The 12,239-nt window shown below is 39.6% G+C and overlaps 2 protein-coding genes across 2 annotated transcripts in view; one reads left to right on the forward strand and one right to left on the reverse strand.

The window, feature by feature from the left end:
• The window catches only part of LOC103794845 (olfactory receptor 1L8), a 390,653-nt gene that overhangs the window by 201,932 nt on the left and 176,482 nt on the right, over nt 1-12,239 (reverse strand).
• On the forward strand, nt 6,369-8,280 carry LOC100397201 (olfactory receptor 1L6-like). The gene has a single exon (XM_009002502.6). It carries the CDS (start codon nt 6,617-6,619, stop codon nt 7,550-7,552), a length of 936 nt encoding a protein of 311 aa, XP_009000750.3. The 5' UTR covers nt 6,369-6,616; the 3' UTR covers nt 7,553-8,280.

Here is a 12,239-nt window from a genome sequence, read left to right on the forward strand (position 1 = left end):
GTCTGGCTCTCACGCTCGTACCTTAACCCCTTCCCCACAGCACTGCATGTGCGTCTAGATGCAGTCATACGTGCAAACACAGAACCTCAGGGATGTCAGAGGTCATCACTTCTCCTTCCAGGTAGGCACACATAAGTGTAAACACAGATATGCACAAGAGTACATGTGTGTACATAGAGTAGGCACACCCATGTACATAAAGTATACATGTGCATGAAAAAGCACATTATATAGAGTGCACATGTTTATGGAAACACACATGTGCATAGGGTATACATATGCGCATGAACAAACCTCCACTTCTGCTACTACATGGCTCTAATTCCCTTCCCCGGTGTAGGGTAAGAGACTACACCTCTGGAACCCAGGTTCCCCATAGTAATGTTCTTTACCTCTGGGAAGACCACAAGGCCAATTCCCTCAGGGCTCTGGCATGCAAAGAGGGATCCAGGTCCCTGGATCTCCCTTTCTATCAGTAATTCTCAGTGTAGGTGAAAACCTGTCACATTTCTGAGGCTAGATCTGCATTTGAAGAGGCCTCCTTCTTTATAGAGATTCGGAGCCCGCTTGTAACCCTCTGGCAGCCCTGAAACCTGTTCAGGCCTCTGAATCTCCTGTCACACCCACAGGTAGGCAGACTGAGGGGCCTTTGGCAATGGGGACTCTGGAGTCAATATCTTCATATAATCTTCTTCCTTTTTCCCGATTATTTTTCCTCCATCTCAAAAACCAGGAAATATTGTCTCTCTTTCTGTTTTTCTTCTTGCTCCCTTTGGTTAAATATCAGACATTTAAAGTACGTGTTCTATGCAAGACACTGTTGTAGTCACCAGCCCTGCCCTTAAAGGGTGTAGCCCACATCCTGCAACCTGAGACCCACTGAGTTATCTCCTCCAGGGAAACTGAGTTGGCAGAGGAACAAATAAACAAGAACTTTTGGACAATAAAGACATCAAAAGCACACGCCTGAAGCTGGAATCTACTACCATCTGGCTGTGCGTCCTTAGGCAAGTCCCTTCGCTTCTCTGTACTTCACCCTTGGTACCTGTAAATTGGAATGTTGTAGAAACTGAATGACTTCATGTATATAAAGTTCTTAGAGCAGTGCTTCCATGTGTAAGTGCTATTTAATTTCTACTCATTACATTACCATAATTGAGAATATCCATGGGAAGAAGCTGTAATAAAGTGGATATCTCTAGACAAGAAACACCCAGATGGGGCTTTGTCAGCTCAGCTGAGGAAGAAAAGGTTTGTTTTCGGTAAATCCCATCTGAAGTAATTCTGGTGGACCTGATGGATACCAAGGGTATGTTGAGACAGAGCGAAGGCAATTATTCACAAAAAGAATCTCAATAAGCCTATTTTAAACATTCATTTGCCTAGAATCTAGAATTTTTAATCTGGGAAGGGCAAGGTAACTCACCTTAACATCCTGCCATTACTAACATAGAAATGAGTCAGATTGCTATGGGATATGACTCCGTGAACTCATGGCAGAGCTGAAACCAGAAACATGTCCCCTGGATCTGAGGGACTTCAAGTATCCAAAAGAGCTTTCAATCTAAACTAAGCAGGAAATGGGAAATTAGGCTGAGATACGACTTTCTCTGGAGCCAAGAGATAGGAGATAAAGCTCCAATCTAATAGAGGAGTGAAAACTAGGCAGAAAAGATTTCAGAGAACTGAAAAGAGAAAAACCCAACCTAAGAAGAACCTGCAGAATCCCTAAATGGGACATACCACTGAAAGGCACTTATGCACTCAACACTGCCGATCTGGGTGTCTTACAGCTGGCAGGGAGGAGAGAGTAGAAAGGGAGAAACTGGGTTTTCAGAAACACAGGCGCAGGAGAGATCCTAAGGTCAGGTCCTGGTGCTGTAAAATCAGAAAGCTGTTGTTGATTCACGATCTGACAGAGCTGAGGTCCAAAGTCCCTTACAGCCTGTCCTCTCTGAAGGCAAGGAGGAGAGGAGAGGATATGGTTTTGTGAAATGGGAGGCAGAGTGGGAGTAGAAAGGAAGGAAATAGAAAGGATTCCAATATGTAGGAGGAAAGGATACAGTGGAAAGAGTGGGTCAGCAAGGAGGCTGAAGTCACTTGGTGGTAAGATGACCTCTTGTCAGCTAAGGACACACCGTGGGCTTAGTTCTCGACTGCACATGCACAGATTGGGGAAGAGGTGTGATGGAGCAGTTTAAAACATAATCTTCAGTCAGTGTGCCCAGGTTTGAATCCTAGATACACTGGTCACCAGCTCTGTGACTTTCTGAATTTCAGTCTCCTTCATTGCAAAGGGGTGAAATAATGGTACTTAAAACATAGCGTTATTGTGAGAATTCAATGAGACAAGGGATAAGGGCAGACTCTGTCTAATAAGTGCCAGCTGCATTTTTCCAGTTTAGTCACTTTCCAACCCTTTGCTCATTCGGGACAGCGGAAGCGTGGATAGTGTGTAGCTTTCCACCAGCGCTTTTATCCAATTTGGGAAGTGCATTCCTGCTGCCAGTGTGCTCTCCCTGGTTTCATGTTGGCCAGTTGCTAAGAGAAGGACACTGCATAAATGATGAGTACACAAGCAAAGGAGAAACAATCTGAGATGACAAATGTCCACAATGTGAAAATTCCCATAGAGAAAGATGAGAAGTGTAGAAATAATCCACATTTCTCATCTATCAAGGAGGAGAGTAAATAACTTTTCAGGTAAGATGGTGTGATTTAAAAGGCTTAGAAAAACTCCCAGTCCCTTTTGGTTCTTCCCACCACTAACAAGACCCATCATTAAAATGTCATTTTATTGATGACATTTTAGCTTATTGTGTGAGCAAAATACTAACCACTTGTATTAGGGTTCGACAAACTCTCACTCAACTGTTATTTGAGTCTCCAAATGACAGTGGCAGGCGGGGAAGAATAGCACACACACAAAAACCAGCCCCCACCCCACATACACCCCATCTTCCTAATATATATACAGAACCGTAATGACTTGTCCAAGGCATGAGGAAGTGTACAGTGTTGTCAGATCCAGTTAAACGGGAAGGGGCTAAGTTACTACCTCTGAGAAACATTGCACTGATCTTAGAAACTCCAAGTTTAAGCCCAAAAGCAATCAAATAGCCCTTCACCCCCAGCAAATACAATGTCCCAGGAGTGAGACTGAGAGACACAGAGAAGAAAATGGGGTCCAAAGAGTCAAATAGAAACATTTCCCAGGAGTAGGATGAAAGGTAGTTGTCTCAGGTTGTAAGTATCTACTAAGATGTTCAATGTTCATAAATTCCACCTGTGCATTTCGTATCTCAGAATTATTCCACGCTATAGAAATTCTCTCATGAGTGCAATACACACAAAAACTCCATCGTAACAGTCTGTGGGTGGGGAGCCAATATGGATAGTATGACTCCAATTCAATATATAATGATCATATACATCTTTGGAGAGAAAAAGTTGTCTGGAAAATGAAATTGTACTGAACTTTCACCCTTTTAATAATAAAATTTATGTAAAAAATCATGTGTTCCTGCATGTTCTCACTCATAAGTGGGTATTGAACAATGAGAACACATAGACACAGGGAGGGGAATGTCACACACCAGGGCCTGTTGTGGGGTGGGAGAGCTAGGGGAGGGATAGCAGGGGGTGGGGGAATTGGGGAGGGATAACATTAGGAGAAATACCTAATGTATATGATGGGGATGGATGCAGCAAGTCACCATGGTAGGTGTATACCTATGTAACAAATCTGCACTATCTGCACATATACCCCAGAACTTAAAGTATAATTTTAAAAAAAGAAAAAAAATCATGTGTTCATTATATTTAAATACAAGCAATATAATTTCACCATACACAAAAAAATGATAAATATGTGCAAGAACACATATGCTAACTTGCTAATTTAGCCATTCCACAAGGTATACATATTTCAAAACATCATGTTGTGCACTACAGAAAGATACAATTTTTGTCAATGAAATAAATAAATATATGTGACATAAAGTTAAATGTGCAAATTACTTCTCACTCCAACCCACTTCAAGAGGCCACCACATACACATAAACACACATGCCAAAATATACACAACATATAAGAAATACTTTACAAAAATAGGATTATTCTATATGCATTGTTCTGCAACTTATTTTTGTCACTTAGTAAAACATCATAAACAGTGGTATAATCGTGATGGCATTACTAGGCAATAAATGGCTTCAGCTCTGCCATCAGACTGCCTGAATTCAAATTCCAGCTCTACCACTTACTCATGGCAGGATCTGGTAAGTTACTTAACTTGGCTAAACTCTAATTTTTGTCTATAAAATTTGAATAGTTATAGTGCCTATCGCTTAGGATTTGGGGAGAATACAATGATTTTTTAAAACATGCAAAGCACCAAACCAGTATATGGCATGTACTGAGTGCTAATAAACGTTGGCTAACATTAGCCATCTTATTTCTTTAGAGAGCGCATGCTACTGAGTAATGCATCAGAAATTGTTTAGTAATTCACCGACATGTGCATTTTGAGATTGTTTCCTCTATGGGTTGCTTTGTTTGGTAGGTTGGTGAGCTTGATATGACAAGCAACACGTATTGTACACTAAACAAATATGACTATTTCTAAAGGATAGAGTGCTGTAAGTAGAACCATTGGATAAAGAGATGCAGAGTTTCAGCTCTGATAGAGACTACCAAAAGTCCACACTGATTTACACTTTCAGTATATATGAAGGTCTATTTTCCTTTGGATATGATCTCAAAAACTAGTGCCAATCTGATAACTTATTTTTATTTGTGGGTTACAAAGAAGTTTAGGCTTATTTTTTTCCAAATGTTCCAATTGCCATAAATAGCATTTATTTTATGGTTCATTATTTTTCCATTGCCATGAAATAAATCTTTATTATATGTTAAGTTTAATATAGACTGTGATCTAAATATAGGTACATAGATGTACAAAGTGCTTTATACTGGTCAATCTTTCATTTTCCCCCATGTTCTTCATTATCTTATTGCTTTTCAATACACTGTGCCTTTATCTGGGGTTAAAGAAGTTTCCCATCATTATTCTAACGTTTCCAATAAAATGTTGTCTGTCTTTAACCATGTAATATTCCAGACGAATTTTAGACAATCTTCTCAAGTTCCATTAAAAATTCCCTTCAGGTCTTATTAGAAGTGCATTAAATTTGATTAATAAGAATTCATATTTTCTTTATTTTTAATTTTTTATTGCATTTTAGGTTTGGGGGTACATGTGCAGAACATGCAAGACAGTTGCATAGGTACACACATGGCAGTGTGTTTTGCTTCCTTTCTCCCCTTCACCCACATTTGGCATATTTTAAAATATAGTCTTCCTTTTAAGGAATATCATTCTCCACATATTCAGATACTCATTTTGTGTTCTATTATAGTTTCTTCTGATAGGTCTTACTCATTCTTTTGTATTTATTTTGTCCCTCAGTTTAATTTCTAAGTATCACTTAGACTTTCTTGCCGTTATCAGTTGAAACCTTTTCTTCATTACATTTGTCTAATACAGAAAGAGATTTAATAGTTTTAGTTTTACAATACATCTGGCCACTGGTGGAATTGCCATAGGTTTTAAAAGATTTTCAAATACTGATCTTGAATTTTTTGGTACACAATCATGCCACAAAAAAAAAATGACATTTTCTTCTTTTTTAATGTCTATGCCTCCTGATTCTTTAGTTTTGCTTTGTTACGCACTGAGATTGAGTCAACAATCTCAGCAATGTAGCTTAATAGTGGTCATAGGGCTATCTTTGCCTTCTCTTTCCATGATATTGATGGAAACAGGACCCTTACACAATCTATGTTTTACAGTCCTGCAGTATTTGGATGTTGAGAATGAGGACTTCATAGTTTTTTAACCAGAAAAACTAATATATTTAAAGAACTAATCTTGGTTACATAGCCTATTTCTGGGAATACTCTAATTTTAACTGGTATCCTTGGACCAAAAGATGATAATTAAAGTATCAGATCATATTAGCCAAAGAGAAATGCTTAAATAAACACTGGAAAGGTTTTCCTCTGAGGATGTAAGGAAGTCTTATCTGAATTCTGCAAGTACCAAGGAGCCTTGATAATTCTGCTGCTTAGTTTTGTTCTATCCCAACTACTACTACCATCTATGGACCTACGAGCAAGAAAAAACACTGAGAGATAACTTCATTCATAGGGATTCCTTGTATGACAGCATTCTAAGTAGAACCCAGCAACCTCTTCCTCTGGGGCAAAAAATAATAATAAGGCTAAGGAGATGTTTAAGAAACAACCTCACAAGAATCTTTACAAAAGGAAATGAGAAGAACTCAAAAAAATTCGGACACATAGAAGTTCCTATGAGCACATGGAAAAACTTTAGTTTCCAATTTGGAAGACAGTTTGGCATCCTTTAACTTTTCCCTTATTGAATTTTACTATCTGTTCCTAGGTAGTTTCAGAATTAAACATTCTTTAGAAGTATACTAGCAGTGAGATTTTTAAAATAGATTTGAGACTGAGGAAGAAGTTGTCTTGGTCAAACTGCCCTTTACACCTCTCCCAATGCTTCTCCAAACCCTATCCAGGTAGCCCAGAGACATGGAGATAAAGAACTACAGCAGCAGCTCCACAGGCTTCATCCTCCTGGGACTCTCTTCCAACCCTCAGCTGCAGAAACCACTCTTTGTCATCTTCCTCATCATGTACCTGGTCACTGTGGTGGGGAATGTGCTCATCATCCTGGCCATCCACTCTGACCCCAGGCTCCACAACCCCATGTACTTTTTTCTCAGCAACTTGTCTTTCACGGATATCTGCTTCACAACAGTCATAGTGCCCAGGATGCTGGTGAATTTTCTATCAGAGACAAAGGTTATCTCCTACATGGGCTGCCTGGTCCCAATGTACTTCTTCATGGCCTTTGCGAACACTGACAGCTACCTGCTGGCCTCTATGGCCATCGACCGGCTGGTGGCCATCTGCAACCCCTTACACTATGATGTGGCTATGAACTCCCGGCGTTGCCTACTCATGCTATTGGGTTCTTGCAGCATCTCCCACCTACATTCCCTGTTCCGGGTGCTACTTATGTCTCGCCTGTCTTTCTGTGCCTCCCACGTCATTAAGCACTTTTTCTGTGACACCCAGCCTGTGCTAAAGCTGTCCTGCTCTGACACGTCCTCCAGCCAGATGGTGGTCATGACTGAGACCTTAGCTGTTATTGTGACCCCCTTCCTGTGTATCATCTTCTCCTACCTGCGAATCATCATCACTGTGCTCAGAATCCCCTCTGCAGCCGGGAAGTGGAGGGCCTTCTCTACCTGTGGCTCCCACCTCAATGTAGTGGTCCTATTCTATGGGAGTGTCATCTATGTCTATTTTAGGCCCCTGTCCATGTACTTAGTGGTGAAGGACCGGGTGGCCACAGTTATGTACACAGTAGTGACACCCATGCTGAACCCTTTCATCTACAGCCTAAGGAACAAAGATATGAAAAGGGGTTTGAAGAAATTACAAGACAAAATTTACTCATAGAAAGAACAAAATGTTGGCATGTCAAAATCAAGAGATGACCTAAAAGGTTATCAGCTTATCCTTCCTTCCCAATCATTTTCTACATAGCACTCAAAGAGGTCATGAAAAGTGGCATTGGATACCAGTAAGAGAATTGACCTGGGAGCAAAGCACTCAGTTGTCTTTTTTTTTTTAATACTTTAAGTTCTGGGATACATGTGCAGAACATGCAGGTTTGTTACGTAGGTATACACAGGCCATGGTGGTTTGCTGCTCCCATCAACCCATTATCTACATTAGGTATTTCTCCTAATGTTATCCCTCCCCTAGCCTCCTATCTTCTGACAGGCCCCAGTGTGTGATGTTCCCCTCCCTGTGTCCATGTGTTCTCATTGTTCAACTCCCACTTATGTGTGAGAACATGCAGTGTTTAGTTTTCTGTTCCTGTGTTATTTTGCTGAGAATGATGGTTTCCAGCTTCATTCATGTCCCTGCAAAGAACATGAATGCATCCTTTTTCATGGCAGTATAGTATTCCATGGTATATATATGAGCCACATTTTCTTTATCCAGTCTATCATTGATGGGCATTTGGGTGGGTTCCAAGTCTTTGCTATTGTTAATAGTGCTGCAATAAACATACGTGTGCATGTGTCTTTACAGTAAAATGATGTATAATCCTTTGGATATACACCCAGTAATGGGATTACTGAGTCAAATTGTATTTCTGGTTCTAGATCCTTGAGGAATTGCCACACTGTCTTCCACAGTGGTTGAACTAATTTATACTCCACCAACAGTGTAAATGCTTTCCTATTTCTCCCCATCTTCTCCAGCATCTGTTCTTTCTTGACTTTTTAGTAATCACCATTCTACCGGCATGAGATGGTATCTCAACGTGGTTTTGGTTTGCATTTCTCTAATGACCAGTGATGATGAGCTTTTTAAAATATGTTTGTCGGCCACATAAATGTCTTCTTTTGAGAAGTGACTGTACATATCCTTCCCCCACTTTTTGATGGGTTGTTTTTTTGTTTTTTGTTTTTGTAAATTTGTTTGTTCCTTGTAAACTCTGGTTATTAGCCTTGTCAGATGGATAGATTGCAAACATGTTCTCCCTTTCTGTAGGTTTCCCATTCACTCTGATGGTAGTTTCTGTTGCTGTGTAGAAGCTTTTTAGTTTGATTACCTCCCATGTGTCAAATTTGGCTTTTGTTGTCATTGCTTTTGAAAAACACAGTTTCTATCAATGACTTTGACCAAATATATATAATCTCAGGTCAGATACTGATAGAAATCCATATTTTAGGAAAATCACTTCAACCATCCTCAATAGACTGGCACCCATATGATAAAATAAAGCTTGAATATGCCTACAAATAAATCTTCTATATGCCTGGCAATGGGTACCAGTCAAGGAGTTATAAAACCTGTTAGTCTTCAGAAGTGGAAACCACATGGATTTGGTAGAAAATTGGAAAGAACTTTTGGGAAAAGTGTCATAAGTTTATCCTTAAAAACAGACTGAATTTTGACAAAGAAAGTTCCAAAGGATGAGGAAATGGGCAAAGCATTTCACATAGTAAAAATCAGACAAGTGCGCAGAGGCAATACACTTTGGAATGTTTTTGAGAAACAGTGAAAAACCCTGTGAAACTTATTCAGTTTGAGAGTAAAGACAATCCAACTGAAAAGACAGAATGATCCAAAAAGAATATTTACTCCACCCCCAACACCAAAGTATCATGACAATATGAATTCTCAGCACCCTGCCCTTCTCTCTCTCTCTCTCTCTCTCTCTCTCTCTCTCTCTCTCTCTCTCTCTCTCTCTCTCTCTTTTGAGATGGAGTCTTGCTCTGTCACCCAGGCTGGAGTGCAGTGGAATGATCTTGGCTCACTGCAACCTCCGCCCCCTGGGTTCAAACAATTCTCCTGCCTCAGCCTCCCGAGTAGCTAGAATTACAGGTGTGCGCTATTATACCCAGCTAATTTTTGTACTTTTAGTAGAGAAGGGGTTTCTCCATGTTGGCCAGGCTGGTTTTCTTCTGTGTTTTAAGAGACAGGATCTGGAACCAACCAAAATGCCCATCAATGATAGACTGGACAAAGAAAATGTGGCACATATACACCATGGAATACTAGGCAGCCATTAAAAAGGTTGAGTCTGTGTCCTTTGTAGGGACACAGATGAACCTGGAAACCATCATTCTCAGCAAACTGACACAAGAACAGAAAACCAAACACCGCATGTTCTCACTCATAGGCAGGTGTTGAACAATGAGAACACATGGACACAGGGAGGGGAGCATCACACACTGGGGGCAGTTGTGGGGGGCTAGGGGATGGACAGCAGGGGGTGGGGAGGATAGGAAAGGTTAACATGGGGAGAAATGCCAAATATAGTATGCACCTATGCAACAACCCTGCATAACCTGCACATGTACCCTAGAACCTAAAGTAAAATAAATTTTTAAAAAAAGAGAGAGAGACGGGGTCTCACTCTGTCACCCAAGCTGGAGTGCAGTGACACAATCATAGCTCACTGTAGACTTGAACTCCTGGGCTTTAGTGATTCCCTTTCTTTTTAATTCTTCTGTTCTCCTCATGTTCAGCATCCTCACTAACGTACCCTTTATATCTTGGGAACAGCCATGTTTTTCAGTCAAGATAAGCTAGGATATACTATGGAAATCAACAATCTCAAGTTGGATCTTAAAACTAAAGATTTATTTCTCATTTGCCCTAAATGTCCACCATAAAAAGTATAAGGATGCTGCTCATTTTAACCAATCAGTGATTGATCATGCACCACTGTGAACACTGATCATCATTCTGTCAGAAGCTGAGAAAGACACTGGAAGATTTTACATTGCCAACTAAATATTCCAGTCCAGAAGTGACCCATGCCACTTCTGACCATAATTTATTGTCCAAAACACATCCCATGACCCCACCCGAACACAGGGGAGCCAGGAGGCACAATCGTACCAGGTGCCTCTAGAAGGAAAGTCAGAAATATTAGATGAATAGCATTTATAACAGCTATATTAACACACAAACACAGCAGTGTAAATCAGGTGCTTTATTAATCCTCTCTAATGATGTTATTGTCAATAACAATAGTAATGTAGGACTTACACATTCTCTGGAAAATTTCTGCCTCAATTATTTCAGCAAGTTTTCACAACCACAAGCTTTTCTTGGTCACAAGCTTGTTAGTGGCAGGACTGGAAGTTGAACACAAGTCCTTTGGCCTTAAAGATATAACAAGAGGTGTGTAATGGTCTAATGGAACACAGGGACACCTACACTCCAACATCAGGGTTTCTGTCCTTGTTTTCACTAAATCCTCCTAATTATAAGGAAGTAACCAGCAAGCCAGAAAGAAATCTAATTTGCAGTAGCCTCTGTATTTGTTTAAGCACACCTGAGTTTCACCACTATCTCCTACCAATCACTTGGTTTTGAGATGCTGGCCTAGAAGATATATTTACTTTCTATTTCCTTTATTTATAAGCCATAGTTTTGTCATACTCATCTTAGTGCCATAGCTACTTTAGAATGTGAGAATTCCTTCCTGGCATATAGTAATACATAAATTCATTAATTACAGTCTACAGTAACTTTTAAAGCTAATTAAGTTCTTTGACCCCAAGAATCATAACTTATATTTTTTAGTTCTGAGATCAGCCTGAGTTATTTTTCTTAATAAATGCATGGCCACTAAGAAATCATTATTTTTTAATGAAAAACTTTAAGATATTCCCAGAAGTTCAAATTAAAGGAAATTTTAAATAACAAGTGACCATGAGATAGCACTTTGAGGTAAAAAAAGTTTCCAGTCTATTCCCTTGGTAAATCCTAAACTTCTCGGTTGGAACTGGAGTGTTGTCTCTGCCAGGATATGATGCCAGTTTCCCCAAGACATCCTGTTACCTTTCACAATAAGGTACTGTCAGTGGGTAAGAAGTATCTGAAGACTTTAATAAGATTTTTTCTTTTCAAACAAGAGAGCCCAGATGTTAACCCAGAAATGTACTAATAAGCATCAGTAAGAGGAAAAAAATTTTTGAAGGTATATATAATCAGAATAAGGGTCTTAGAAGTAGACCTCTGAGGATCTTGCCACATCAGGTGGAATGCTCCTGCATAGCCCTTGAGAGTAGACCAGAAGTCTTGTTCCATCTTCCATCATATAAGTACCTTGGAGGCTGCTTGAATACAATACAATAATAATACTATAAGCCTGTCATTTGTTAAAAGAATCATAAAGGTAAATGTATCAAGTCCTTTTAGTGCAAACTCATTTTAAAAACATAAATAATAGATTTTGCTTAATACTGAACTAAAAAATATCCAGCTCATTGAACACATGTTGCCTATTAGAGCAAGTGATATCAACTAGGAACACTGTGTAGCAAGAGATCTGAGGAGAATGGGACATACAAAGTATTTCTGGCATTGAAAACTCTGATAGAGAACATATTATCAAGGGGGACTTAATAGGAGTAGTCATAGAATCCAAGAAAAGAGGAAATTTCAAGAGGCAGGGGCTATTAATAAGTAACAAAATATGATGAGAGTTTGATAAGCAAAGTAAGCCTGAAGATTTTCCATTGGCTTTAATTATATTGGTGGCCATTGATGCCCTTGGTGAATTTGCAATACAGAAAAGGAAAAAGAGCCAGATTGGAACATGTTAAGGAAT

Source organism: Callithrix jacchus, chromosome 1 (assembly GCF_049354715.1).
Source record: "Callithrix jacchus isolate 240 chromosome 1, calJac240_pri, whole genome shotgun sequence".
In the NCBI taxonomy this organism is placed as follows: Eukaryota; Metazoa; Chordata; class Mammalia; order Primates; family Cebidae; genus Callithrix; species Callithrix jacchus.

What these genes read in the sequence shown, in the direction of transcription:
- LOC100397201 (XM_009002502.6), top strand. Translation starts at nt 6,617, where the DNA reads ATGGAGATAAAGAACTACAGCAGCAGCTCCACAGGCTTCATCCTCCTG.